The sequence below is a fragment of the Phalacrocorax aristotelis genome, chromosome 5 (genome assembly GCF_949628215.1).
Source record: "Phalacrocorax aristotelis chromosome 5, bGulAri2.1, whole genome shotgun sequence".
In the NCBI taxonomy this organism is placed as follows: Eukaryota; Metazoa; Chordata; class Aves; order Suliformes; family Phalacrocoracidae; genus Phalacrocorax; species Phalacrocorax aristotelis.
The window spans coordinates 18486770-18513682 of record NC_134280.1 but is presented as its reverse complement, the minus strand read 5'-3'; the positions used below and the strand labels follow the sequence as shown (position 1 = coordinate 18513682).

Sequence of the window (26913 nt, the reverse complement as noted above, 5' to 3'; positions counted from 1 at the left end):
CACCAGAGCTGGCCAGCCTTATAATAAAGCAGCTCTATATTTATTTGTTCTGTTTATACCCTGCTCTGTAATAGGTTGGGAGCCCTCCCCACTCCCCCCATTTTCTTTGGGAAGCTCCTCCAGGTCTCCAAAGGGATCTGCCATCCCGTGCTCAGCGGATGCTTGGGGCCCTGCATCCTGTGAGCAGCTCTGGCCACATCTGGGCCTCGCGCCTCTTGCTCTGTGTGCCCCCCCACACCCTGTGCCCACCATCCTTATCCTCTCCCCAGCATCCCAGCCCTGTTCTCCCACCCAGAGAGCCCCCGCAGCTCTCCTGGTACCCCTTCTTCCCATCCCTGCTGCCCCCAGCACTGCCCCTGCCAGCCCCCCTCTTCCCCCTCTCTGTTTCAACCTTGGGTCTTTTTAAAATACATTCATTAAAGGGAGCTCAGTTGCCCTTTCCCTGGCGAGGCTGGAACACTGACAGCCTGTTCACCCGCGTGTCTGCAATTAAACTCAATCTCTGGGTGAATACAACAATGTGACTGCACAGAATAATTCCTGGAGATCCTGACGCCGAGGAGGAGTGTGGCCTGTGAGCGGCCCATTCACGCCTGGCTTTCTATAAATACTTTACTATGTGGCACCAAGAAAACTTCAAGCCCTTCCCCCCCCCCCCTTTTTTTTTTATTAGTGCTACATAATATAGTAATTGTGCAACTAGAAGGTTCCCCCTGTGCCTGCCCGGGTTCACAGGCCTGGGTGTGACCTTGCACTGCACCAGCCGAGCGCGGGAGCCTGCCGCTGTGCCCTGGGACTGCTGTGCCGGCCCCAGGGCTGCCAGCCTCGCCATGGGGATGCAGGTGGCCCAGGGCACCCTCCAGCCCAGAGCTGAGGGGATGCAGTGGGATGGTCTGCCATGTCGAAAGGCTTACACCCCTAAAACCCTTCCCAGTCATGTCCCTGCTGGCAGCAGTGGTGTCCTGGGAAGTGTGGCTGGTGAGGGGAGATACAGATAGGTATCAGGGCAGAGGGAGGAAGGACGGATCATCCCTAGATCCCCATGGTCCTCAGTGTGGCTGCCACTCAGGTCTCAGCCTAGGGACTATCTGGCCCGAGGTCCTTGGGAAGCTCCAGGGCAGCTGCTCCATGGGTCCCACCCTGCCCAAGGACAGGGAGGAGGTATGTGTCCCAAGTGCGGTCACATCGCACCTGCTATCCCAATGCCTCCCCAAGGTCCTGCCTGCCCTCACCTCCATTGGACCCTGATGGCGGCATGGCTGGAAGGGTTCTCAGGCACCCCCAGCTGCCCGGGGAGTCCTCCCTCTGGCTCTGTAACCTTTATCAATGATGCTTTTTAAAGCATTCATGGCCCATGCGGACCTTGCCAGCTTGGGTTGCCCCTTGCCCAGAGGGGCTGGAGCTGGTCAGCATAATTTTCCCCAGCCATGGGGTGTGCCAGCCCTATGGACTCCCCTGCTCCCCAGGCAGCATCTCTTGGCTGGCTCCTGGGGCACTGCGGCACAGAGCAGGTGCCACAGTCGCAGAGCAGTGGGCTCCCGCCTGCCTGGCTCTTCCTCCCTGCGTTTTGGGACCTTGGGGTTGCAGAGAGAGCACAGCTCCTGTCCCACTCCTCTGAGGCTGCTGGAGCGCTGGGGCACAGAGCCTGGGGCCATGAGCAGAGTCCAGGAATGCCACCCCAGCCCTGCCAGCTGGGGCACACCTGGCAGGGTCCTGGCAGCAGGCAGTCAGGGTTGACATGAGGATATCGCTGCATTTGCATGGCCAAGAGTAATATTAGATCTTTGCGCTGCGTTAGTGTTCCTGAAAGCCACAACGGAGGTTAATATTCATAAGCCCACTTGGCCTCATCCATATTCATGTTGCATCCCTCGACTGCGCGGCCCCTGCATGTTGATTTTCACCTGCTTGGCAGTATGATGCTTTGGAAGGTGGCACCATGCAGAGCTGGAAGTGCCAACCTGCCACTGGCTGGGGCTGAGCATGTGGTGCTGGGAGTGATGACCCCGAGTGCTGGCACAGGCTGAGCTGTGGGATGCTTCTGCTGTGGGGATCTGGGGACTTGCTCTCCCTGGGTGCCGCCCTGTTTTGTGGCCACCCAGTTGAACTCGGAGCCGGGCAGACCCATGGGTATTGCCTGGGAACAGGCACCCTCCAGCGTTTCTGCTGTCCCCTGCAGCCTGGCGAGGGCTCCAGTCCCTGCAGTGCTGTCCCTGCCTGGCACCCCTGCCTTGGAGGGGCACCCTCTAAACCTGTCCTGCAAAAGCTGCCCAGTGCCTCTGGAGGGCCTTGGCAGGGTCTGAGCCTGGTGATGCAGAGCAGAGTGCAAGGACGGTCTCAGGTACCTCCGTTCCCTGTAATGTTCCATCCTGTTCCCTCTATCCCTTGCCCCTTTTCTGTCCCTGACTGTTTCTGCTGCCAGTGTCCCCCTGCACGGCCACATACCTGCCCTGCTTCCCAAATTTATTTTGTAGGACAAACCTAATTTTCCCCCAGCCCTAGCACGAGGGGCTTGGAGCCCAAAGGAGACAGCCTGAGACATTTGCATCCTCATCACCACCACGCTGCCAGAAAATGGGTCCCCTGGGTGTCAGAGCCACAGGGAGGTGACTGAGGCTCTCTAAGATGTCCCCGCAGGCCACACCCCCACACAGTGCTGTGGGCTGCCCTTGCACCCCAGAAGCACCAAACCTTGCACTGCACCCATCCTGTGACCTCTCCTGGTTGTCACGCCCGCAGGTGGAAGGGGACAGGGGTGAGCAGAGCAGGCAGCGTGCGCCCGCCTGGCTGGGCACGGCGGCTAGCTCTGTGCCGGTGGGTCTGGGGACATGCCATGCACTGGCGTGTGACAGGGACGCGGCAGATGGCGCCCTGTCTCCGGTCAGCGGCTGCCTGATGGTTCGCTGCTGCCGGCTGTGTGGGGCTGCGCTCCGGCACCGCATCTCTGCAGCCATGGCACTGCCTCTCTGCGTTCCGGGCACTGCATCGCTGCAGCCCCGCCATGGCGTTTCTGCATCCCAGCTTCGTACCTCTGCAACCCCAGCACCGCACCTCTGCATTCTGGGCACTGCATCACTGTGACCCCGGCAAACCCAGCACTGCATCCCTGCGTCCTGGGGACTGCATCGCTGCAATCCCAGCACTGCAGTGATGCAACCCCAGCACTGCATCTCTGCAGCCTGGGCACTGCATCACTGCAACCCTAGCATTTAATCTCTGCAACCCCAGCTCTGCATCTCTGCAGGCCTGGCACTGCCTCTCTGCAGCCCTGGCATTGCATTTCTGCATTGCCCTGGCTGCACCCTCTGTGACAGGGATGTTCCTGGGCAGCAGGGCTGGCACCAGCCTTGTGCTTTCACCCTGGTTAGTGGTGCAGCAAGGAGTCACGTAGGGGCTGTCATGCAGCAGAGATGCCCTGTGGAGCAGCCAAAGAGCTGTCCCCCATTGCCACAGCATTAGCCCCATGTTGATTATGAGCAGAGATGTGCCTGGGGCTGGATCCTGCCCTGGGTTTTCCTGCTGCACAGGTCCTTCCATACTTGCTGCTCTCAGGGGAAATGCATCAAGGCAGATGAGCAGGATTAGGCCTCAAGTTTGTGGGTTCTGGGCCTATTTTCTGCTTTAGGAAGGCTACAAGGAGAGGAAAGGTTTTGGAGGGAGCAGCAGAGCGCTGGGTGTGGGGTCCCATCTCCCCAGCCTCTGCCAGGGCAAGGCAAGAAGGACTGGAGCCAACTGGGTGCTGCCCAGCGTGGCATGGGGAGCAGACATCATCAGTGGTGACAGCAAACTGCCATAGCTCACCTCTTTCATCATTTATTGCTTACTCCTTGGCAAGGGCCCTCTGTTTGCCTATTTGTTTATGATTTTGCTGTTGATATTAGAGATTTTCCTAAAACCTCAACTCTTGAAGTGATGGGATTGTAGGAAAAAGGTGAATCTGCTGTATAGGGTCAGCTGGCTCATGGCAGGTATATATGATGGGATACTGGTGTCAGCAAAGCTCTGCTTGCTGCTCAGCGTGTCCCTTTGCCCATGTCCTAGCATCATTACCCCTGGTGAGGAGGGCATGAAGCCCAGCAGGCAAGCAGAGATCCCCCCCAAAGCTCCTTGTGCTGTGGGCCCATCTCAGGAGTGCTGTGTGTTTGGGGTTGCACACGTGTTTTGCATTTGGTGTGTGCCCTTGGAGCAAAAATAGAAGTCACTTGCTCTAGTAGGTGCTGTGCCATCTTCTCACACTGGCACTCACCCTCGGGGACAAGGCATCCCCAAAGAGACATATAGGTTGCTGCATCTCTGGGGCTGTCATTGGCTTCTCTGCCGTGCTCAGCTGGTGACAGCTCATTTTTTCCAACTGGGATCAGTGGTTATTTTCCCACTGCCCCTGCACCTCTCCTGTCCTCTCATCCTTCACTTTAGGCTCCTGATGGCTCTCAGACATCAATACCGCAGTGGGCTGCTGTCATCTGCAGCAGAGACCTTTGTGCATCTCCCCTCTCCAGCCTCCTGCTCATCATTTTGGCAGCTCATCTTGAAGCTGCTTCCAGTTCAGGGGTACTACTGGCATCTCCCTGCAGCCAGGTCCCCCTGGCACTGCCTGCGGCAAGGGTTCAGGCTGCTGGGGGGCCCTGGTGAGGCAGGGGTCTGTCCCATGAGACCCCACAGAGAGGTCCCTCTGTCCCAGAGGCTTTCCGTGGGCACAGGTCTTTGCAGAGCCACGCAGCATGGAGCTGGGGTACCCTTCCCCTGGCTCCTGGCCATGCCGGCCTGTCTGCATGGCTCCCGGCGCTGCTGCCTCCCCTGCCTTTCACTTGTGTGTTTTTACGGCTCGGAGGGAGCCGTCCTGCCCCAATTCCCTGTGTGCTCCTAATTTCATAGTTCTCTCCATATATCCATATATATCCATATAGCATTTGATACAGGTTTTATGGGCATTTCCATACATTTTACAGACACAGCCATTACAGAGCCAGGTTTTACCCGAGAAACCTCAGGGGAGCGGAGCACTGAATCGCCTTAGTCTTGGCCCCAGAACAAGGCTCTGTTCTCTCCCTTGCCGGGGCTGCCGCTATCAGCGCTGCAGAGGGCTGGGGAACGGCGAGGGGCTGGCGGTCCCTGCCCTGAAAGCCGGGATGCTGCCTGCAACCTCGTCTATCCTGCTCCTTACAGCCTCATCCTGTAAACCTCAGGGGTGTCACTGCTGCCCCTTGCTCCCTCCCCAGCCGGCTGCCACTGGCGGGGAGCTGCTTTGGGCTGGGCTGCTCGGTGCAGCTCAGGACCACAATCTTTATGGCCTGGTTGCCTGGATCCGTCCCATTTGTCTGTCCGTTGGGTTGTGCATCTGGCTGGCTGCGGGGACTGAAAGCCCTTGGTGGTGGTGCAAAGGGTGATGCCATCCCAGCTGGCAGGGCGGTGACACTGCTGCACAAGGCTCTGGAGCATCTTGGCTGCCATGGTGCATGCAGAGCATCTGAGCTCTGGAGGGACAGAAAATGGATCTAGGTGCATTCAGCTCTCCGCACATTTTGGCATGCAGCACTGCAGTAATGCCCCATGCTGCTCAGTGGCTGCTTGTGTTCCCAGCGCAGGCAGAGAAGCCTCAGAACTTGTTTAAAAAGAAGCCAGGTGCCACATGCCTTCATCACCACCGCGGTCAGACCCTGGAGCGGCCTGAAGTGCAAACCTAGGGCATCCCCATGACAGCGTGCCCAGGTGCTGGGCTGCCAAGGACCATCTGCAGGGGAGGATGGACTGTGACAAGTGGGTGCAGGGATGAGCCCTCCCTCCCTTGGCCCCCCCTCCCCAGTGCTGCATGTCAGAGGCAAATGTAGCAGTACTTGGCCCTGCTTTGAGTTCCTGGTTCTCCCAGCCTCACTCTGCACCAATGCACCAAGGAATTTTCCACCCTGTGTGTGAATTCCCATTTGCAGGGGAAATGCCCACTCCCATCCAGCGCTGCCTCTCTGGCTGATGCCACAGGGACCACTCCTCACTGCTTGGCCATCCCTGGCATGGCCATGGCATCATCCAACCCAGCCCTGCACACGAGCAGCACCCTGGCTTGGCTATTAATAGCAGCTCCCCTCTCCCCTTTTGAAGGCTGGTGAGAGCTCAGGGTACGTCCCACTGTTTTCTTGAACAGGTCCCGAAAGCAGGAACCATTTGTGGCTTCCCCGGCCGGCGCGTCTCTCCTTGGCCTCCAGCATGTGCTATTTTCTGTGCTGTTTACTGTTCTTCTGCGGGCTGTCAGGTTTCCGTGCTGGGCAAGGCTTGTAAATGGGGGGGGGGGGGAGTGAGTCTGCATGGAGGGGCTACGGGAAGGGGGAGGATGGAGGAGCACAGACATGGCCTTTATCACAGCCTAGGGGATGTGTGGCTCATAAATCCAACCCAGGCAGATAGGGGATAAATCATCCCAGCTCGGGCACTGGTGGTTACCCATGGTTAGAAATTAACTTTGTGTTGGATGAGTCCCAGGCTGTGGGATGGGAAGGGGAGGCTGCTCCAGGCAGCGCACCTCCCGCCTGGCCAGCACCAGAGCCGGGCTGCAGGCAGGCAAGCGGGTGCCTGGTGCCCTGGCTTGGGCAGACAGGCACAACTGAAGCCAGAGCTGATGAAGCAAATGGCCTGGGGTGGATGCTGTGGCTGAACCTGTGCTATGGGCGATGAAGCCCTGGCACTCACACCAACCTGGCAGGGCTCTGGTGCTTCAATGACTGGCTATAGCCACTGCATGAGCCATCTTTGGGCTGCAGGCACACTGGGCACTGGGAGACACTGGTCTGCGTGGGAGGGGACGGGGACCTGGGGTGCCAGGGAAGGTGGCAAGGTGTGCATGCAGGGCAGGAGGATGGATGTGCTCACAGCAGGACTGTCCTCTCCCCCCACAGCTGCAACCCAGGGCTTGGCAGAACCAGGACTCCCATCCTGGTGTCATGGGGACATGCAGGCTGGGGCAGTCTCTGGCTCCAGCTCTGTGATTCCAAGGGTGGGAGGAGGCAGTGAAGTCCACAGACCCCTGTTTCACGTCCCCTCTCCAGCTGCAGCATCCTTCTAGCCCCAGTTACCCTTTCTCCCATCCCTGGTGTTCCCTACACAGCTCCATGAGCATCCCCAAACCCTGCCCTGTGTAAGGCCAGGACTTCCCAGGGGGCTTTTAGGCATGTGACTGCAGCAACCTCCTCTCCATCTGCTCAGACCAAGTGCCCACAGCTGGGGCCATTCCACTTTTAGGGTCCCAGAGCACCCACTGAGGAGGGAGAAGGGGCAGGGCTGTTGGGGACACCCATCCTGCAGTGGGTCTCCAGACAGCTAGCTCAGCTCACTCCTGGCCCACTCTCTAATAGCTCCCCAGCTTTCCTTTCTAACGAGGCTCTAATTGGAAGCCGGTTGTGCTTCCCTTCCCCTCTTCTCAGAGCTCTCCAGTCCCAGTGCTGCAGGGCGATTAAGCTGAGGTTTTGGGTTTTTTTAATATGGCAGAATTATTTTGGAAGGGCCAGGATCGTTACATGACGGGCTTCTTGAAAAACCCCAGGCTTCGCCTTTCAGACGAGGCCTTTTCAAGTGGTTTTGCACAGTACACGTCTCTGGGCAGCGACCGTCTCGAACAGTTACTGTTAATTATAGATGCCTCTTTCCCGCTCGCCCATTACTCAAAGGATTTTTGTGTGTTTTAACAGTGTTTTACATCAGCCTGAATAAGACTTTATTCAGTATTTCCGAGAGCTGGAACTTGGGCATCCCCTGCTGTATGTGTTGCGCTCTCCGCCCTGCATCCCTGGGGCCAGGGACAAGGGAGCCAGCATGGGCACAAGCCTTCCTCCCACCTGGCTGGTGCACGCACTGCTCTTGGTGCAGTTGTCCCTGCTGCATGCACAGCCTCTTTGCACACCGCTCCTGGCTATGCATAGCGTTGGGTTTGCATGCTCAGCTCCCTGGGGCCATCTCCTAAATCTACCCACCATCATCCCTCTTGCATGCTGAACAATGCTGCCTGCTGGTGCATGCTCATCTGGACCCTGTGCCCGCTATTCTGTCATCCTCTTTGGCCAAGGACTGAGAGGCAGTGACAGTCCCAGGCATGCTGTCCTCATCCTGGTATCCTCAGGATGCGCAGGGTCCTCTTCTCTCTTGCTGAGCCCCGGGCTGGTGTGTTCCCCTTGCATTAACATGGGGATGTCTCCCCTGTGTCATGCACTGCACAGCTGGGGTTGTTCCTCATGTCCTTTGTGCTGCATTTATCTGCACTGGTTTCATACCTCTTTCATTGCCCAGCTATTCGACAGCAACCTGTTGCACTCAGCAGTTTTTCTGACTGCCCTGAAGAGCTTAATATCATTGAGAAATGCTTTCTCCTCCTGGGCCACCCCATTTTTACCCTCTGCGTGCAAAAGCCACCCTTTATTCCAGTTTGCCACCTGTGCTTTACCCCAGGTGTAGGCTGTGAGAAGAGCTTGCCTCTCTCCCATGACAGCTGAGCTGGTTTAGCCATCCTTGGGGAAACACATTGCCCTAAGTATTTTCCCATTGCACCCACCAGTATGCTCAGCTGGGCATGCTTGCCCCTTCTGAGAGTTCTGGTGGGTTCTCCAGGGGTGACTTCCCACCACAGAGCAGGCTGCACCATCTCTTCACATCATTTCTGTCACCGGGTGCTTTTTGCCTCCTCACCTTCAGACTGCTGGTGTTTCTGCAGCTCCCAAAGCCTTCCCAGATGGAGGACCAAGCCCTGAGCTCTGTGTCCCCCTCAGGAGACGTGAACCCCCCAGGATGTGCCAGGCACTCTGCAGAGGGGGCACAGACGTGTTGGCAGAGCAGCCTGCCTGATTGTTGGGCAGCTGGGCTTTGGCAGTGGGTGCCCCTGCCAGGCAGTGAGGCTTTGGTCAACGCAGAAGCTTTGAAGGGTTGGAAAATGAGGGCCAGCTTCAGGACTGTTCTGCTGGACCAATTTCACAAGCCCAGAGGGGACAAGAGCTTCCCCTGGGTGCTCCAGGGCTCTCTGTCAGCTGCTGGCTGCTCCCCTGAGAAACCATGAGTTGGGGGGAAAAGTGGATCCAGCTCATCCTCATGCCCACCAGCCATCCTCCTTCAGGCTGGAGTGGGGACTTTGGGGAGGGGGGAGCACAGTGGTGTTGACTGGGGAGAACCCCATTTGAGGAGCAGGGGGACGCACCTCGTTTGGGTACCTCCGCAGCCCTCGTCTTCTCCAGCTCAGCATATAGGGCATTGTGGTCAGGACCATTTATAAAGCTGGTAAATATATCAGCAGAGTTTGTGTCCCCTCCAAAGGTCAATATTTGTGCAGAGTTTAATTTTAACTTAACAAGCAGTTGTTTGCAGAGGCTGCCCTGTTTGTGTGTGTGTGTGTGTGTGTTTGTGCGCGCTTCCCCATCGATCAACGCTTGCGGGGAGGCATGCGAGCAGCTCGCATGCGTGCACCGATTCACCAGGACGCAGAGCGGGTCAGCACGGCTCCCCACTCCTGGAGATCCTCTGGATTTAGGGCCAGCACTGTGTGGTCCAGAGGACAAGGACCAGGGTCTGTGGCTGAGTCTATAAATGCAACCCACAGACCTCTCTGGGAGGTGACAGCAGGAGCCTCATGGGGCACATGAGGCTCTGAGCAGCAACCGAGGGGGACAGTGGCTTTCCCAGCCTGTTCCAACCACTGCCCTGGGCTTGCTGCAGGCAGCTTTGTGGCCGTGCAGCCCCCAGCCTTGCCCCTCTTGAACCCGTGTGGCTTTTGTGGCTCTCACCCATGTTCTGGCAATGTGCATCTCTGAGCTGAGTGCATCGTTCAGGCCACTTCCAGCGTGCAGTGCTGGCTTTGCACAAGTCTCGGAGGGCTCTGCACTGCCCCCATGCACAGTCACTCTGAGGACAACTGTGATGTTTCTTCCAGGGGTCTTCCAGTTTCACTACCCATGGGGTTTTATCCCCACCGTCCACCCTCCCACCCTGCCGTGCAAAGCAAACCTGCATCCCCCACACACCTGCAACACCTCACTGATGCTAGTGGCTCCTCTTTGAGGGGTCTAGAACTGGAGCGCCCCCATGTTGGCAGGGAAGAGGGGGATGGGGCTACACTGGTCTTCGCCCAGGCACCTGAGGCTTCTGTTTCTGCTACTCCCAAAGCTCTTCTAGCTGAAACCCCTTGCTGTGCTTCAACCCAGGGCTGGCCACATGTTCACAGCTGGGCTTGGGGACAGGCTGTGCATCTCGCCCACCCCATAGCAACTCATGCACTCCATAGCATCTCACCCCTTGGGATGGAGGCTGGGTCCTCTCAGGTACCCGGGTGCATCCCAGTGTCCTGAGGCAGGATGGGACACCAAGCTGGGTCCGATACCCTCCCCCAGCCCATCTTGCCAAGGGCACAGAGTGTCTTGTCTGTGGGAGAACTGGAGAATAACAGTGGGCACGGCCCTGGCTGCTGGAGTTTTCCTAGTCTCCCACCCCAGGGACAGCAGGTTGGGGGTAGGAAGAGGGGATACAGCTAGGAAGAAGTGGTAGGGCTGGGACGGAGCCCACTGTCCCCGCAGCGTGGCCACTGGGGCTCCATGTTTTGCAGCCCGCCTTGTGGGCACTGAGGTTTGGTTTCCTTCTCTCTGCTCTTTTCCTCTTCCTCGCCAGGACCTGGGGCTGCCGACTGACCTCAAAGGGAAAAGCGGGCTGCGAGGGACAGCGGCAGGGACGGGCAGGGGTAAACACGGGGCTGGGGCCAGCCAGGCAGTGGGTGATGGAGGTGAAGTCATGCCGTGACATCAGCCCTGTGGCTTTGGGGACAGCCGTGGTTAGGCTGCTCAAGGAGGGGCGGCTGTTTTCCTGCAGCTCCGCTGCTTGCTTCTGGTGCCCGTCTAACTTATAAACTTTAATGGCCAGTTTAAAAGGTTCCTGCCATGGGCACCTTGTTGCCAGTTTTAGGTTTTTAATTTGGAAACTTTCCCCTCTGTGGTCGAGGGAGGAAGGACTTGGGTCCGCTTGGGGCCAGTCATCAGGACACGTGGGTGCCAAAGAGACGGTCCAGAAGGGCTCTGTTCCCGTCACTGGTGTTGGAACAGGGTCGGCCACACCAGCACCGAGGAGGGCGGTGGAATGTGTGCCATGCATGGGGCAGGCGGGCTGAAGGAGCCCCCCAGTCCCCTCCTGCTGCCCACATATTGGTGGAATAAATTTAGCTCCTCCTTGGCCGCTGGCTGGGGGAACGCCAGCAATAGCCACCTGCTCCCAATTGGCGTGGTCCTACCCTCCGCCCTGGGGGTGATCATGTCTCTGGGCTGTGCCAGCAGCATCCTCACACTGCGGCCCTTGGGAGACACTGGGAGCCCCTGCACCTCTGCTCAGGGGGGTGAGGACGGGTGAGGCTACAGCCATGTTTGCACGCCCAGGCACCCAGATCCTCATCCCAGCTGTCACGGTGTGATCTGGTGTTTGCCTGGCTCATCCCCCAGGTGCCACCACCACCACTGCAGTGGTTGTCCTGCCCCATGGGGCTGCAAGTGGTGGGTGTCTGTGCTGCAGAGACCACTGGAGGGGCCTGCCTTGTCCCCTGCCCTGTGGTCATGGACTGTTGTGCCCCCCAGCCACATCACAGGGGATGGTGGCATCCCTCCCTGCAGCTTGCTCTTGCCATGCCACAGCCAGCAGAGCTAGACGTGTGTGCTGCTTGGAAGAGGAGAGAATGCAGAGCTGGTGCTTCAGGAGATGCTGAAGGCATGGCACTGCTGCTCTTCATCACTGCCCACCTTTCCCAAAGCCCTCTGGCAGCCCCCACAAGGTGGGGTTTGGCAGAGCCATGTTTCACCAGTGCAAGTTCAGCTCTCCTCTGTCTGCAGTAACTCAAGAGGCAACCACAAATGCCCTGGAAGTGCTCAGTGCTGGGACACAGGGCCAAAGCCTAATGCCCTCCCACGCAACAAGGAAACCAGCCTACAAGCTTGAGGGGAGAATCCCCAGCCTTTCCACCCAGCCCTCCCTTTGCAGCTAGAGAGAGCAAGGACATCTCCCCCCAGACTGGCTGCAGCTACCGGGGGTCACTGACAGTGGGGCTCCAAGGAGTGACCATGGTTTGGCTGGGTCTTTCCTTGTCTCCAGACCGGTGTGGTGGGGCTTGTCCTGCTCTACATGCTGGTTGTCTACATGCTGATCTGCTGCATGCAGGCTGGGCCCTCCAGTGCAGGCTGATGTGGTTGTGCTGTGAGCCTCTGTGGCTGGCTGGGTCCTAGACCCAGCTGGGACAGCCCACCCTAGAGCATCTTAGCTATCAGGTGGGTCCAGGACCCTTCACAGACCTTGCTCGGGGTCTGGAGAGCTGCACAGCAGAGAACAGAGTTGGTTGAACTCCCCCAGGGTGGGCACCCAGAGAACTATAAATAGCGCACAGAGCCAGAGGAGCAGAGGAGTGGCCCTGGTTTACCAGTGCTTTCATACCATGGCTTTCAAGTGGTTCCCCTGCCTCTTCCCCATGAGTGAGTGGCACATCTGTGCTCAGCCCAGGCGTGGGGCCGGCCGGCGGGCTGCCTCCGGTGCCATGCCACATGCTCTGCGGCTGCTGGAGCTGGTGCCTCTCACCACCCCCAGGGCAGCCCTGCCTTTGCCAGCCCTGTAATTGATTCCTGCCCTCCTGCATGGGTGGAGGCTGCAGATGTGCAGCCTGGTAGGAGGCAGTGGGCTGCGAGTACCAGCTCCAGGAGCCAGCCCGGGCAGGGCAAGGAGCAGCCCAGTCCTTGCCTTGGCTCTAGCATCTGCTTTGAGAGCTGCTTTTGAGTTTCTAGGTGTTTGGAGAGGTTCTCTCCCAACCTCAGCTCCTGGAGGCAGAGGATTTGGTGGGACCCTGCTCACCCTGTTTTGGGGCTCCTGGGGGAGATGGAGCAAAGAAACGTCTCCCTGAATGTCACTGTTGTGTCTGCCAGTGACTGGCTTGTGTTTTGAGACATTGGCAGCTGATGGCGGTGCAGGGCGAGGTGGGGGCTGTAGAGTTCCCCCATTCCCTTGAGGCTGAAGAAAGACCTGGCTGGGTAGGGAGAAGGTCCTCCTGCACAGTGCCCCAGCAGCTCTGGAAACTGGCCCTCCAGCCAGCCAGCAGCCCCACTGAAAGCTAGGGACTGGCAAGGGGGAGCAGGGGCAGGAGCCAGCACAGTCTGGCTTTCCAAACCCTCTGATGTCTTTAAGGCCAGCAAAGAGCAGGGCCATGGCGATGGCAGGGGTTTAAGTTATGGAGGTTTTTCTGGCCTGGCACCAAATAGGAGACAATATATTGGAGCATGTTGTTAAAGATAAACCAATTTTGAGACTGGAAGGGGATGGTGGTCCAGGAGAGAGTGACTGCGGACAGATGAGACTTGACATGAGCACAGGGGAGCTGCAAGGATGCGCCCTGGGTGCCTTGTTTTCCAGTGCTGTTGATGACAGATAGTGCTCTATGGAAGAAAACGCCTAGAAAAATAGGGATGAAAATGGTGAGGCTTTTAAAAAAGCCTGTATTTAGCCAAAGGGCATGGTTTTGCTGTCTGGAGATGGCAAGAGGCGGGTGAACCCTTCAGAGCAAGGCAAGCCCAAATGGGGAGAACAGCGTGACGAGTGGGCAGGGGGCTGGAAAAAGCAGCGGTCACTGGAGCCAGGGGAGGTCTCTGCTCCTCATTGTCTGTGGGGGAGCGGCAGGGCTTGGAGCATTACACTCCCAGCACAGGCTGGAATCCCTGCCCTTGAAAATGAGCAGCAACTTGGGCTGCAGCAGCTGGATCTGGCAGGGCAGAGACGGGTGAGGCTGCAGCGGCAAGGGGAGGTCTGCTTGCCCAGGCGGAGGGGCACAGTGTGGGACAGAGTCGAGGCCACGGCTCCCAGCTCCCACAGCCCTCTGTGCCCCTACAGGCAGCACTGCAGGGACCCCATCTCTCATTCGAAGGGCTCAGAGGGCGAAGGTGCCCTGACAGAGTGTTTTATTAGCAGCAGGTGCCTGAAACCGAACTCGCAGCTCAGCAATCCCTCCCCTCACCTGGAGATGAACCCGGGTTGAAGGGCACGACTGTGCAGGGTCAGGCCCCACCGGTGCTGGGATTACCACTGCCGTAACCAGAGCAGTTCCCCAGCAGCCTGACGGGCTGGTCCTGCCATGGGCGACAGGCGCGTAATGCCTGATTTCACAGCACCAGCATGCTGCGTTTGCTCGTGGCAATGATCTCTCCTGCCCTGGCCGGCTCTAGCCCCTGGCCAGACCCCGACCTGCAGCTCTGTCAGCTGGGATTAGACACAAGATTTAGGCTAAGACCTATCTGGAGCAGTGACAGAGAGGGGAAAGCCTGGCCTGTCATCTCTGGAGATGGAGCTCCTGCCCCGCCCTCTGTCCTGTGCCTGATGGCTCCCAGACCTGCCTCCAGAGACAGGGCAGGAGCATCTCAGGTCTGCAGGCAGCACCAAGGCTTTGCAAATGCCATGACACTGCCCTGGCTGGGAGGAAACCCCATGCAGAAAAGGAGGAGGGCAGAGACTCCCTCATCTCTTCACCTCTGAGGTGGTCCATGAGACGGGCATAGGTCCCTGGGCCATCTGTAGCAGCCAAGGCTCCCAAGGGAGGGAGCTGAGGAACAGAAGTGGTCCATACAGAAGGGCTCTCGCCTTTGCCGCCTGTAGCCTCCCTCCCAAAGTGCTCCTTTCCATGCCCAGACACCTCATTCCAGCAAAGCCGTAGCTGGGAAGAGGAGCTGTGGGGCAGCACAGTGTGGGGCAGATGCAGCCAGCATCCCCCTGCCCTCGGCACCTCCAAGCAAGGGGCTGGGGGTGGTTTGGCAGCAGCCAAGCGGTGTCATCCTGTGGGAAGGCTGGGGCTGGCTGCGGTGCAGCTAGTGCCAGGGGGAGGTAGAGCAGGATCCATGCAGTGGCCAGGGATGTCGTGGCACCCTGGCGAGCACCAACCCTGCACTTGCAGGAGTGGTGTTTCTGCACCTCCCTGTTGCATGGTGCTGTGCCCAGGCTGAGGATACTCATCACCTCCTCGCAGGGTGCACAGCCCTGGCCAGCCCTCTGTGTCCCCGCAAGCTAGTCCTCTCCCAGAGTGTCACTTCCTGCTCATCTCCCTGGACCCCAGTTTTGTTGGCTGAGCTCATTTAGCTTTGACAAAGTTTATAGTGCGCTGGAATGCAGAATGGCTGCTGGCCTCCCTCCAGCCTAAACATCCCCACCCCGTGGTGCGACGGGAGCTGATAAGGGTGACTGCTGCAGCAGGCAGGTATCTCGTGCCCAGCCTGCGACCTTACAGCCACACAACCTTGAAGGTTGTCATCTATCTCACACGTGTGTATTTGTGTGTGTGTGTGTGTAAGTGTGTGAGCTGTCTCCCATCCCCAAGAAATGTTCTCAGCGTCTCTGGTTTTCTCGCTGGGCCAAACCCACATGCACGTTGCCCGAGACCAACTCCGAACAGACTCCTTTGATGAGCAGGGCTTAAATATATATTTGGCATTCCAGCGGCAGCATGCCGAGCGCGGCCGAGGGTGTGAAAGTGTTTGCTTGACAAACTCCGGGGGCTCTCGCCTCTCTGCCAGCCCTGGGGACTCACAGGAGAGAAATGTCAAGGAATTTTTCACCTCTCTGTTTTGTTTTGTGTTTTTTATTTTGTTTTCCTTCTGAGAGTGCATTTTTAGTTCTGGTGAAAGGTGCCTGATTGACAATCCCAGAGACTGAGTCCCCTCTCTTTGCTGGGACAGGGACAGTGGGAGCAAGCATCCCACCCTGGCCCCATCAGGGAGAGAGAACAGCCCTGCAAGCCTTGTGCTGACCCTGGAGGCTCCCATCTTGTCTCCACCAGCTCTGTCCACCCTGTGATCCCAGTGCTGTCATGGATGGATTTGGGTACCAGCAAGATGGAGATGCCCCACATCCTAGATGTCCCAGGCTGTGGTCTGCTCAGAGCCAGACTTTTTGCAAAGAGCCTCTGTCTGCTGAGGGCAGTGGGGTCTCAGTCACAGGGTCCTTTGTCACTCCTCAGCTGGCCCCAAAGAGCCCTCCGCCCCAGCAGCGTGCGGTAAAGACACCCACGCCCATTGCTCCATGGAGAATTTCCCAGCCAGTGTCCCCATGTGACGTGGCACCAGCCTGGGGTACGTGCTGGTGCCCAGCCACCTTTGGGGGTGCGGAGAGGTCTTGTCACCTTATGCCTGGGGGGGGGAGGGGAGGGGGATGGAGCAAGTGGAGCAGGAGAGTCTCTCTGTGGGCAAGTTGCAGGTGGACGGGCTGGATGCTTGCAGCCTCCAAAAATGGTGCCTGGGAGGTGCTGGGGGCATGAAATCAAAACCACCCCGATCTTCACTTGCCACTCAGCTCCTCTAGGCTGCAGCCAGCGATGGGGCAGGGGAGGCAGCTCTGTTGCCAATACCCATGCAATGCAGGATCCATGGCGGGGCTGGGATGTGCAGGGCAGAGTGGGGTGCAGGGCTGGGGCTCAGGGCTTGGATGGGAGCCCAGGGGTGTCTCCTGCGTGGGGAGAAGGAGGAAGGCAGAGCCTTCTCATTGGTGCAGCCACTGCATCCTGTGCCTGTGGGAAATGGGGAGGGGAGGCCCGGGGCAGCAGATTTGGTTTCAGAGCCCATGTCTGCAGTGCCCGCTGGTGTGGGGCGAGATCCTGGCTGGCTCTTGGGGAGGGGGCTGGGGGGCCTGCATCTGTGTGTTCCCAGCTGTCCCCAACGTAATCCCTCACGAAAGAGAATACCCTGCCCTGCTGCATCCCAGCCACCTAGCCCTAAATCACCTGCTGCTCCCAGCCTGATAGATCACCATGGAAATGGGGGTGCCGCCCCCCAGACTAGTGGTGAGAGAGGGTCTGGGGTCTGTAAGGCAGGGGTCCAGGCTCTGGAGGCTACAGAGATTAGGGTGCCAGAAGACTACAGGGAGAGGCTTGATGCCCTGGGGACTGCAGGGCAGGGATTGGTACCCAGGGATACGAATTTGGGACAGGGGTTAGGCTGCTGTGAACTGTAGATGCTGAGAAAAGGATATTGGGGACTGTGGGGCAAGGGTTGAGGACCCTGGGAGGCTGTGGGGCTGGGGGCAGGCTCTGTCCCTGGGGCAAGGGCAGGCTTGGCTCAGGCTCCCCAAGGTTTCCTTCCCAGCCCACTGAAGAATCGCTGGCTTGTCTGGCAGAGCATGGACCTGTGGATTTCCTGGGCAGCAAGTCCCTTTCATGTGGCCGCTCGCAAATTCTCATGACATCACTGGGGGCTGCTCCTCCCAGAGACAAACCCAGTGCTTTTTAGGGGTTTGCCATCCCCCCCGCCCCAGCCTGTGTGTTTTGGCCGGGGGGGACCCGGGGAACTGTGTCCAAGAGCGGCTGTTCTAGCAGGGAGATGGCACGCAGGGCCGGTGGGCAGGGGGAGGGCAGTGCATTCCCCCCCCCCATACTGAATAAACATGGGCTGGCCAGGGCTGGAGGGGGCTTTTCCAGGCTGGACCACACCCCGGGGGGCTATTTTTTGCCATGAATGAAGGGGCTGTGTGCTCGCAGGGCAGCCTGGCCTCCTGCCACTGCTGCTGTGCACAGAGAGCTTGCCTGACACTCAATCCTGTTGCCTGGCTGGGGACCAACATCTGCGCTCAGCAGCTGGGCGCTGCCCGTGGGACACCTGGGCACTGGTGCTGCCTGGGGGACACCTGGGCACTGGCACAGCTGGGCGCTGCCCGTGGGACACCTGGGCACTGGTGCTGCCTGGGGGACACCTGGGCACCAGCACAACTGGGAACTGCCTGCAGGGATACCAGTGGACTTCTGGCACTGGGAAACACAGACTGTCACAGAGCAAGGGGAAGTGACGGTGACTCAGTGGCTGACCCAGTGGCGGTGCCAGGGCTGCTGGGGCATGTTGGGCCCAGCCCTGCTGGGGCTGCGTGCCTGGGGAGCAGCCTGAGCTAGCACGGGGGCAAGCCCTACTGCCCCCCTGCCCACGCAGCAGTGCTTCCTGCTGCAGTTTCGGGTGACGATGGGGCAGTATACCCAGGAGCTGTCCCTCCGTCTGCACCTTGCTTGGGAGGAACTGCAAAGCCATTAGGGTGGAGTGGCCGCTGCCTCCCGCTCAGCCTGGTCCTGAACACACCCAGATTCCCCCCAAAGCCCCTAATCCCACCTGGCTCAGCCCCAGCTTCCGCTCTGGGCCCTGTTAGCTCAGCTAATCCCTTGTGTGCCGGGTTTAGGGACACGCTGGGTGCAGCATCCCCATGAGTGTCCCCACTGTCACCACCAGATTTCACTTCTCAAGGGGTCTGCAGGCTGCTCTGCCAGTCCCAGACCTGGCCCACGCTCCTGCTGCCTCTGCCAGCCCCACTGCCCCATGGGTGCCAGGGGAGCTGCAAGTGTTTTTGCCTGTATTTGGCCTGTCCTCACCAGGTGGAGCTGGGGTGCTGGACCCCACCCCTTACTGTTCCTTATCTCCACACAGCATCCTTGTGATTCACCAGGTGTGGCTCCCTTTCCGTCACCCCACTTTGCAGGAAGTTTCCCGGCCAGCCCCCCGCGAGCCCTGCGCAATAATAACAAGCTGGGATGAGCTGGCCAGCCTTCCTGAGCAACCCTACAATAACAAACCAGCGCAATATGTCCAGCTTTCCTGGACAGACAATAATAAACCCGCATGAGCTGGCACACTTTGCGGAGGAACCCTACAATAATAAGCCTGGGTGATGTGTCCACATTCACCAAGCCACCCTACAATAACAAAGCAGTGTGAACCACCCAGCTTCCTTGCAGAGAAGAGGGGTCCCATAGCTGTCCCCTTGGGACAGGAGGAACCCTAGCCACCAGGTCTCCATGTCTTTTGCTCCTGGGCTTGCCCAGGCCCTCCCCTGCCTGCACTGGCCCCTGGAGAAGGCACCCTGTGTTGGTGGTGGGCCAGGTTGGCAGAGGTGATGCCCATAGGTGCCATCAGCCTGTGGCTATGCCTTCCTGGAAGCCAGCAGCAAGTCGTCACAAGTCCTGGCATGCTGGGACTTGATGGTCTTCAGGGCACCTTCCTTGCCCAGCTCCCTTGCCAAACTAGCACCCAATGCTGTTGCCCCCCTGGCTGCTGGACAGGAGGACAACTGCCCGTGGTCAGGCTGGAGCTGGGGATGCCACCATCAGTGGCCCACATCCCCTGGGCAGCCATGCCCAGCTTCTTGCAGGGTCACCCAGGCAGGGAGGCGAGGCTGTGCCTGTAGCAAGGGCTGCTCTGCTGGACCCCACTCTTTTTCAGGGAGTTTGTTGGTACTGGGGCAGCAGAAGGGCTTGGATGCCTGTGGGTTTGCTGAGTAGCACAGGGGGGTGGCCTCTCTCCAGGTGTGATGGGGCAGGGGCTGTGTCCACCGGGGTCTGGAGCCCCTTGCCCCACACCAGCCCTCTGCCAAGCCCCAGGCTGCTCCTGGTGGGTTGGTCCTCGTGTGGCTGGGGAGGAGATGCTGCAACCTCCTGCCCTACTTCTGTGCTGCCACTGACCCTCCTTTCCCTGGGATTTATCCCTGGGAGCTGGAAGCAGCAGGGGGTGGGCAGGGCAGAGGCAGAATCCCCCTGCCAGCATTCCCGCGTGGGGGCGGACCTGCATCCACCCCAGTGCAGAGGCGGCACAATGCAGACCCCTGCTGCCACCGCGCCCCTCCGCTCAGTGTCTGCGAGAAAAGCTGCAACCCAAGCCGCAAAAACAGCACAAGGAGAAAAGAAAAGGGTATTGAGCGGCCGGGCTGCTGCGGTCACCGGCCAGTATAGACTGCTGGTTGTTAAGCGGGTGCCTCGCTTGCAAAGGCTGCCTTGATGAAGTGTGAGACAGCACTTACGGAGGGACGCGGGCAGGCATTCTCGCTCCATCTTCCATTCACAGTGCCGCTCTTTATGCGCCTGACATTTGCTCGCTGGAAAGGCCCCGAAAGTCAGGGGGAAAGGAAAACATTGCCCACAGCAGGGCCAGAGCAGTGCTGGGAGGAGTGTCGTGCTGTGCCAGCCTGGGCTGGGTCGGGCTGGGATGCTCGGCCGTCCTGGCCTCACAGCCCGCTCTTCCCCGGGGTGACCCCTTCACCTCTCGGCAGCTCTCCGGCTGCCTTCCCCTGCCGGCACCGCTGCTTCCTGCCAGGTGTGCTCAGCTTGGCTCCCTGCCTGGGAAGCCCTGGCCATCCTGCCCCTGCCTGCTCCACGGGCGGGCTGGCAGCACCACCAGCTCTCGTAGCTGCTGCTGCTGCTGGGCGTCCCCTGGGGTATGCATGGTAAGGGGTGATGGGGACAGCACAAGCTCAGGGCAGGTCCCTTAGATGACTGCCACCGGGGTACACAGTGCCCCAGGGACTGCTGCAAGCTGGGATGAGTGTGTGTGAGCAGATCCAAGGGCTGGAGGAGCTAGGAAAGGAGGGCATCAGCATTCAGTGTAGGGCAGCTCAGGGTGCTTTGGGGCAGCTCTCCCCTGGGGGAAAGGTCACTGCCCCACCAGGGAGATGGGGTGGGAGGCCAGGCTGATGTGTCCTGCTCCATCCCAGGGGGATGATCTGTCCCCTTGCCCACCCTGGACCCTAGCCAGGAGGGAGCAGTTCATCCTCCTTCACCTCTGTCCTCCTGCAGGCAGATCCTTGTGGGATCTCCTGGTCTGGCACTGTTGGCAGAGGCTGTGTGAGCAGCTAGCACAGGTGGGTGCTCATCTACCTGGATCCCAGGATGGATCCCTCCCCAGCCTGACTGACACTGTCGTGACCATGGGCAGAGATGCCCAGAGCGCATCTAGTGAACCATGCCAGCCCTGTTCCCAGGAGCACACACGAATATCATGGCAGGGGAGAGCACGGAGGGCAGCCTGGCCATGAGGCATGGGAACACTGGCCATGGAGCCCTTCCCCTGCCCACCATGGGCTGCCACAGCTTCACTCATGCCAGCGCGGTGGTGGCTGTGCCCATTGCCGGAGAGCCAGTGCACCATTCCCGGGCTGCTGCTCCACCACACTGCTTCCATGGAGCCCACTGGAAGGGGAAGCCCGGGGAAGCCATGCCCCCCCTGGCCCACACCCCTTGGCTCTGAGCCCCGTCAGGAATTATTAAGTGTGCCCCTGTGGAGCATGTGCTGAGGCTGGCCACGGGAATGTGGGCAGATCTGACATACAAGCCACAGCTGCCAGGCTGTAATTTCCAAACAGGCCCCGTTAGCTGTGTTTTCCAGTTAAAAATATATTAAAAAATAGGAATGTGGGGTTTGTAGCAAAGAATGTTGGTAACCACTTTGAACGTCTGGTGTGATAATGAAAGGGTCAGTCCCCAGCTTTGAGCACGACCGATTTAGACTCTGGTGCTTGGCACCGGCGTGGGGGCCCAGCACGGTCCAGCGTGCCTGCAAATCGCTCCCCCAGGCCCAGGCCAGGGGAAGGTGATGCTTCTGCATCGGTGGCGTGGTGTCGGGTTGGGTGACGTGCCCCTCCCGCTCACTCTGTCAAGAGGACATCCAAATTGCCATCTCTTATGGCTTGTTGAGAAGGGAGTCTGGGCAGGGGTGAGTGAAGGCCGGATGCCTGGGAGATGGATGTACCTTGCCCAACACTGGCCCTGCTGCCCCCCCATGCTGGGGTACAGCCCCATAGCAGAGCCCTCCAGGATGGGGGCACCGAGTGAGGCTGCAGTCCAGCTCCCCACGAGCTGCCCCCACTGCTGCAGGGCTGCCAGCGAACACAGCTTGCTCCTGGCGCAAGGTCAGGCACCTTCCCCCCTTCACCGGGCAGCACCCCCGGCTGGGCTAATCGCAGTTCAGAGTGCGCTCCAGAGCTTCCCATGCCGCTGCTGCAGCCTTGAGTTGTTCCTGATACCAGGGCATCCTGCTTGGCCTTGTGGCTAGGTAGTCATAACATGCACTGCAAGCCGTGCCAGGTCCCTGGGCATCACTCCCAGCAACCCGGCCGGCACTCCCCCAGGTGCCAGCTCTCTGCTCGTGCCGTTCCCCAGACCTCTGGCATCATTTTTGTCCCAGAGATGGATAATTAGAGAAAAACAAGTCACCGGAGGCCAGGGATGATGTTGCAGTGGGGTCAAGTTGGGGCAAGGAGGGAAAGGAAAGTCACGGGTACCCAGGGCTTGTCCCCCACCCAGCCCCTTCTGGGGACACCTCCTTGTCCCTCTCAGCCTCCGGGGCCATCAGGTGGCCGGTGGCTGGCACAGCATGCTCTACTCCCTGCTGAGTCACAGCTCTGCAGGGAAATGCTTCCAGCACTGGTTATAAACCCATTTCCCTTCAGTGGTGTGAAGCGTGGCCCTCCCATCCCGGCACAGGCCAGTTCTGGCGACCCAATGGCTTCAAGCCCGTGGGCTCAAGTCACTGGGAAGGGCAGTGGCAGGAGGTGGCCAGTGACTCCCAAATTTCACTCCAGGCTTTCCAGAGAGGGGCCTTTCCCAGAGGCATGGGCAGTGGGTGCCCTGCACCTGCAGACCCCTGTGCCACCCCAGATTCCTATCCCTCCCCAGGGGGCTAGTGGTACTGGGTACCCTCCTCCCAGCACCTCCCCAGGGTGCCACCCCAGTGGGTGCATGTGTGCAGGTCTTGGGGACACCGGATGGTTACACGTGCCATGGGCATTCCAAAGCATTGCCCCATCCCCCTGGGACATCACCACGGTGCTGTGCTGGCTCCGGGCAGCTGGGGCTGAGCACTGGGAGAGCATCTGCCCTGCCCAGATCCTCACTTGAATGCTGCGAAGAGGAGCAGCCTGGGCAGCCCCCAGGGCTGGGTTGGAGAGGAGGGGGATGATCAGCACCCTACCCCTGGGTGCACAGCCTGTCCGACCAGCTTGGCAGTCCCTGGGGACCCCTCAGTGCTGGGGAGAGGGGGTGGGCAGCAGGGTAGTGGCCTGCATGGGACTCTCCTGCCCTCCTGGGGCATTGACCTGCACAGTGCTATCTAGTACACTTTGCTCACTCCACCACCATTCCCGGCTTTCCTGGGAGCTGCTGTTTGCTTTTCTCTGAATTATGACTCCAGCTTGTGCCTTTGATCTGGGCTGTGTCGGCCACTGGTTGCCAGCCCCTCTCCTGCCTTTGTAGTGCAGTTGCCTTCCTGGCCTCAGACACTGCTTTTGCAACCTTGGGTGCAACCCTGGCCTTGTGGGGGCTGAGACATCCAGAGCAAGAGCATTCCCAGGGTGTGTAAGGTGCTCAGCATCCCTCCTCCTCCCTGGGACCTTGTGATGGGCCAGCATAGCTCAGGGACCAGAGGCTGGACAAGGAGGCACTAGGATGTCTGTGTGCCCAGTGGCAAGTAATCCCAGGGATGCTGGCAGGATGCTGGGACCACAGTGTCACTCCCTCCTGTGGTAGTGGGCAGGGACCCAAGCGGTCCTGCATAGAAGCTGGCCAAAAAGCAGACCCCAGTGGCATGCAAGTCCTACAGCTACAGGGCTTTTCATGCCCACGGCTCCAGCAGGAGGGATGAGACCTTCAGGGAGTGAGCCTTTCTGGGCACCAGCCAAACCATCCTGGCATCAGTCCTGCCCTACCTCCCTGTCCTGCAGAGAGCAACAAGGGGGGCTCAGCCTACCCATTCTGCCACTGGGAAGCCGGGGCCAGGCTTTGGACTCTGGCCTTGAGTGGGACTGAGCGTCCCCATTCCCTCCCCGCTCCCCTGGCGCAGAGAAGATCCAGCCTTATCAGTTATACTTTGTTCTCCTGCTGTCTGGGTGTGGAGTGGAGCGGAGATTAGTGTGCAGACCTTTGACACACACACACACACAGAGCCACACAACCAGCCACACACGCACCCAGAGCCACACTTACCTACACACGGCTGCACACAGAGGACCTCATGCACACATGCATACTCACACTCAGCTGCACACGTGTACCTATACCCTGTGCACCCCCACACAGCTGCCCTCTCCAGGGCACACATGCATTTCCCCATCCCTGAATGTGTTTGCATGCTGTGTTAGATTGCCAGTGGAGCGTGGCGCTTTCCCAGCCTGCCAGCCTCCCCGTCGTGAGGGCCAAGGTCCCCCATGCACATGGGGCATGGCCAGAGGGCGAGGGTGGCATCCTGCAGCCCTGGCAGGGGCTGCAGGCAGGAGGAGGGGGCTTCCCTGCGTCAAGCCTAGATGGAGAGAAAATGTATACAGGGAGGTGGGAGCTGCTCTGACAGACTGGGAGGAAAGCCGGGCATCCCTCATCTCGCCACTGCATCGCCCTTACTTGTCATAGGGCCACTGGGGATAGCTTGTGCTGCCTGCATAGACATCGCTGGAGGCAGTCATGGCAGGCAGAGGTTCCTTGTCCCCAACTCATGCTGAGGTCCTGCCCCTGCCCAAGGCTTGCTGTCCTTATCAGTCAGCCACGGTCCCTGCGCTGCTCCCGCCTGGGAAGCCACAGCCCTTCCCATGCGATCTTATCTTTGGTGTTTCATGAATGACTTGCAAGCCTCCACAGTCTGCCTCTGAATGGGAAGGCAGCCTGTGGGCTGGAGCAGGTGTGGGAGTGTGTGCACACGTGTGCGCGCGCGCGCACGCGTGTGTGTGTGCACAGCTGAGGAGCAGCCACGTCCTGCCCAGTGCCAGAGCCGGCTGGCCCTGCAAGCCATGACGCTGTCACTGGCGTGAAGCGGATGGAGCCCGATGGGCAGAGGGATGCACAGACCCTTCTCTGCCCTGCTGTGGCACTGTGGCAGGGTGTCGTGGCAGGAACCAGCTCCTGGCAAGTGATTTCCTGGCAGGGTGACGGTGCCTCTGCTCTCTCCCACAGAGCCTGCCCCAGATCTGCAGTGTGGAAGAGGGGCAAGTGTTCACCTCTGCTCTGCGGCAGCTCTACGCAGCCGTGACGCAGCAGGAGGCCAAGCAGGCTTGGAAACAGCAGCGCTTGGGTGAGGAGCTCCGTGGCCATGGGATAGGGAGAGCCTGAAGCACCCGGCCTCCCTGTGGCTAAGCCCCCATCCCAGGGGAGGGGGAGTGGGACCCTGGGTGCAGCTCACCCCATACAACAGTCTCCCCCTTTTCTTTCCCCACCATGGGCTGAGCTCCCCCACCCAGGTGCTGCTCTTGGTGTGGGTTTGCGCAATGCCCTGTGCTCCCTCATCTCCATCCCCGGTTGCATCTCTTTCTGCTGGTAACAGATGACACTGAGGGCCCGGTTCCCACTGCAGAAACTGCAGGACCCCCCCATCCACCACCTCCATCCCAGGAGGATGAAACAGCATCTTCCAGCAAGGGAACCACCGTGAGTGCAGCTCTAGAAACAGCTTCTCTGCATGAATGGCAGGATGGGGCCTACAGCCCCCTTCCCTCCTTGCATCCCAACCCTGTACCCCTCCAGGATGGGCTGGGGGTCTCAGCCTAGCCCATCCTACCCCATGTATCCTGGCTGGGGAGCATGTGAGTGGTTTGCACACCACCACGGGGTGGGGGGGCAGAGTCACTGCTTGGACACACACACCAATCCTGCGTGAACCCCTGGTGGGGGCTGACGCTGCCTCTGCTTTGATTCCAGCCAGCCTCTTCTCCAGCTCAGAAGCCCCGGCTGCCTGGGGCCAAGGCCAAGCCAAAGAAGGCAAAGGGGCTCTTCAGCTGAAATGTCACTGCCACCCACCCCCATGGTCTCTGCTCCCCCCAGCATCCAAGAGAGGCAGTGCAGAGCACCCATGCATCCTCTGCCTCCTCCCCTGCATCTCCCAGTGGACCGTGGCTTGGGCATGGTCCCCTCCTGAGGTGTCTCCAGATGGGGTGATGGGGCATCTCCTCTCTTCAACGGTGTCTCAGGAACCTCTTTTCTGCCTCTTTGTGTAGAACTTGCCCAGGCTGCCCCATGGTGGAGCCATTGCTGGACCCGGGGGGAGTGGGAGGGATGCTGCTGGGTAGATGTGGGACAGCCAGGGCTCCAGCAGGGCCATGGGGGTTTGCTGCTCTTTTGTGGGTTTGCTGCTCTCTTGTAGGTTTGCAATAAAGGGCTATGTCTGGGTGAGATCCCTCTCCTCCTGCTCTGTCTCCCTGGGCCTGCAGTGTCCAGGCAGGGTGCAGCCCCCAGTGCTGCTGGGTCCCCCTCAGTCTGGTCACACTGTCCCAGGGGCTTGCAGTGGCTCTGGACAGTGAGGAGGTGACAGCAGCTCATTGCCACGGGGCAGGACAGCAGCTCCCAGCCCATGCTGTGCCTCACCCTGGGCAGCAGTTTGTGTCGGGATATGCCTGAGGGGACCCCCAGATCCTGAGGGCACAGCATTCTGGGGGGCCTGGAGCCCACATTCTCCTTGTCTCATGCTGGGGACACATCATGTTCTGGTGCCTGGAGCCAGGTGAAGCACTTGCAGTGGATTGGCAAAGGCAGCCTGACCATGCTGAGGGCCGCCCTCCATATGCATGCAGCTCCCCCAGGGTTAGTGAGCAGGTGATATGGGGTTAATCCACGCTCTGGCCTCGAAAGGGCAGGGGACAACAAAGCCACTGACACACTGAAAGCTCCCAGGCTTAGGGGCAGCCATGGAGCAAGTTATAGATGCTCCCTGGACACAAAGCACCACCTCTGCCCCTCCACACCCCATCTGGCTGTCCGTCCATCCATCCATCCATCCATCCATCCATCCATCCATCCATCCATCCCTGCTCTCCTTTTCTAGCCCTTGTGTTCACATGCTTCCTTTGAGGCTGGGACCTCACTCTTGTGACCAAGCCAGGCCCTAAAGCAGCAGGCAGAGAGCCAGTGGTGCTGTTCTCCTGAGGCAGGGACTCATGCCCCCAGCTGCCCTGCTCCCTTGGGCTGGGCCGGCCGCAGTCATGCTGTCTGCTCTCCTGGGTGGCAAGGGGGAAACAAAAACATCCGGAGCAGCCCCTGTGTCTGTGGAAGGGGAATGAAAGGGCCTTTGCTGGACCATGGCCGGCCAGTCCCAGGGTGAGAGCAGCCAGTTGCTTTTTATATTTCCTCTCTGAGGGAGCAGCACGTGGGGCAGGGTGGGTGGTGGGAAGGGGAAGCCA

General features: G+C 59.5%; 1 protein-coding gene across 1 annotated transcript in view; it reads left to right on the top strand.

Moving 5' to 3' along the window:
• Window positions 1–25909, top strand: part of SLC23A3 (solute carrier family 23 member 3) — a 51595-nt gene extending 25686 nt beyond the window's left edge. The window contains exons 6-8 of the mRNA XM_075093218.1: window positions 24698–24815; window positions 25065–25168; window positions 25439–25909. Of these exons, the coding sequence (XP_074949319.1) occupies window positions 24698–24815; window positions 25065–25168; window positions 25439–25519 (303 nt within the window). The 3' untranslated portion in view covers window positions 25520–25909. The remainder of the gene's footprint in view (window positions 1–24697; window positions 24816–25064; window positions 25169–25438) is intronic.
• Window positions 25910–26913: the final 1004 nt, after the last annotated feature.